We start from the raw sequence: 2,500 nt of genomic DNA, 5'->3' as shown, positions 1-2,500 counted from the left end.
TTTTCACTTTCGAAACTCTGCGAAACTCCTTCATCTCATTCGCATTTTGTGCTCACAGATAATCTCAACTCATGATCACAGGTGACATACTTTGGAACTTTGCAAGCAACTTGGCAATCTTTTCGATTCACGCTCAATATATTTAGCGCGCATTCACTCCGAACACTTTTTCCTCTGTCCATTAACACTTCAACGTTGCAGCAGCTCTTCCCGTATCTATTTAGCGACAAACGCCACTTTCATGGAACCCAAGATTCTTTTGGTCAGCAGGCTTTGCCGATTTGTGGTGGAAACGCAAAAAAAGGTTGAAAACTCAACTCTGGCCGCCTTGACTTCGGCCAGTGTAATAAACGATCTTCGCACAAGAATGCCAAGCCAAATGTAGCAATATTCGATAGGTCTATTTTGATTCAATTTAATATTTATTTATTTAATTTAATATTTATTTATTTATTCAGTCCTTATTTATCAATGGCCGAAATTTTTTGGAAGCTCACGGTCGGAATGATCTTTTGAAAGAAAACCAATTTAAGGTCTTAAAAAGTAGGCATCCTTCAGTCTCGGAAGACTATGGAGTTGCGCTCTAGGTGTTTATTCTGGTACAGCGTCGTGCGTGGCTGGCCCGTCTGACGCGGGAACTACGGTTCCTGTGGCAGAGGCCCATTTGAAGCTGGTCTGTCTGTCAGGGCTGCAGCCTTTCTTCTCATTCTCTTTTCCTCGTGCTGCTGAGCGAGTGTCTCTTTAGAAAAACCATTCTGCACAGTCTGTCTCCAGGCTGACCGTTCGAGGGTTGTGCTTCCCAGTTGTTCTAGTCGATGTTCAAGGCTTTAAGGTCCCTCATGCACACGTCTTTGAATCGCAGCTGTGGTCTGCCTGTGAGACGTTTTCCCTGCACAAGCTCTCAGTAGAGGAGGTCTTTAGGGATGCGTCCGTCGTCCATGCGCACGAGCCACCGCATACGTCTCTGTTTCAGCAGCGTGTACATGCTGGTGCAACCAGCTCTTTCAAGGACAGTGTTGTTTGGGACCTTGTCCTGCCAGGTGATTTTCAGAATGCGTCTGTGGCTACGCATTAGAAAAGCATTGAGCTTTCGCTCTTGTCGGGCACGCAAAGTCCAAGACTCGCTACCATACAAGAGGATACTCACGACGCAGGCTCTGTAGATGTGGGACTTTGTGTGCTCAGTCAGCTTGCTGTTGTTCCATGCTTTCTTTATCAGTCTGGTCATGGTGGTAGCTGCTTTACCGATGCGCTTGTTGAGCTCTGCGTCACGTAAGAGGGTGTCTGAGATATTTGAGCCCAGATTAACGAAGTCATGGACGACATCCAGTTCATGGTCATTGATACTGACGGCTGGGGGAGACTCAACATCCTGTCCCATGACCTGTGTTTTCTTCAAGCTAATGGTAATTAATCCCGAAGTCTTTGCACGCATTGCTGAAGTAAGTCATGAGCTGTTGTAGGTCATCAGCTGAGTGGGCGGTTACTGCTGCGTCGTCTGCAAAGAGGAAGTCACGCAGGCACCTTAGCTGGACTTACGTCTTGGCTCTTAGTCTGAAGAGGTTGAAAAGCCTTGCGTCTGTCCTGGTTGGGAGGTAGATACCTTCAGTTGCAGGCCCAAATGAGTGTTTTAGCATCCAAGCAAAGAAGTTTCCAAACAGGGTGGGAGCCAGGAGGCAACCCTGTTTCACCCACGCACTGCAAATTCCCAAGACCGATGGGAACACTTCAGAGATGTTGTGTACAACGCCGCCATGTCCACCTTTGGCAAAAAGACCATCAAGTCAGCTGATTGGTTCGAAGCCCACTCAGAAGAAATGACACCAGTCGTCGAGGTCAAGAGAAACGCTTTGACAGCATACAAAACAGAACCTCCAGGTTCTGCGCGCTGCGCGCTGCAAAGTCCAGCAGTGTGCCAGGTAATGCGCCAACGACTACTGACTACTACTCCCTTTTTTTGCAGTACAGTACAGTGCCAAAACATATTATGCAATCCTCAACCAAGAATATTGTATTTACTAAAACATGGATTGACCTACAATGACCTACAATGAGCTACAATGTAGCTCAAAAATAACCTACAATGAGATACAATGACCTAAAATGGCCAACTGAAATGACTTACAAGCAAAGAGAAATACAAAAGGGGATTGAGTTGAAGAGTTTGGTATGCGGAAAACATCCATTGTGCATTGTCACAAGTTAGGACGGCAGAATGGCGAAAAAATGTCGCGCGAGACTGTGCATTCCCGATCTTACGCGACATTTTGTCGTCATTCTGCCGTCTTGAGTCTTCCAGCCGTCCTGTTGCGTAAGCTCGCTAATGACAGTAGCTTATCCCTTCAAGGGTACAAAGGAAGGGACGAGAGCATTAAAAGGATAAGATCCCTCTTAAAAAGCTATTTTCTTCTGAGGAGGGCACCTACATTTATCAAAGCCACTCGAGTCGAGTTATCTTGATTTCTTTTCGCTTTCCCTGTTTTCTTTTACATGATCTAGA

At 46.0% G+C, this 2,500-nt stretch overlaps 1 protein-coding gene across 1 annotated transcript; it reads right to left on the bottom strand.

Moving 5' to 3' along the window:
* Nucleotides 1-901: 901 nt before the first annotated feature.
* LOC137971701 (uncharacterized) lies at nt 902-1,435 on the bottom strand. The gene has a single exon (XM_068818479.1). It carries the CDS (start codon nt 1,433-1,435, stop codon nt 902-904), a length of 534 nt encoding a protein of 177 aa, XP_068674580.1.
* Between the last annotated feature and the right edge of the window lie 1,065 nt (nt 1,436-2,500).

Source organism: Montipora foliosa, chromosome 1 (genome assembly GCF_036669935.1).
Source record: "Montipora foliosa isolate CH-2021 chromosome 1, ASM3666993v2, whole genome shotgun sequence".
NCBI lineage: Eukaryota > Metazoa > Cnidaria > Anthozoa > Scleractinia > Acroporidae > Montipora > Montipora foliosa.
The sequence above is the reverse complement of the archived record's forward strand: the minus strand, read 5'-3'. Positions and strand labels throughout refer to the sequence as shown.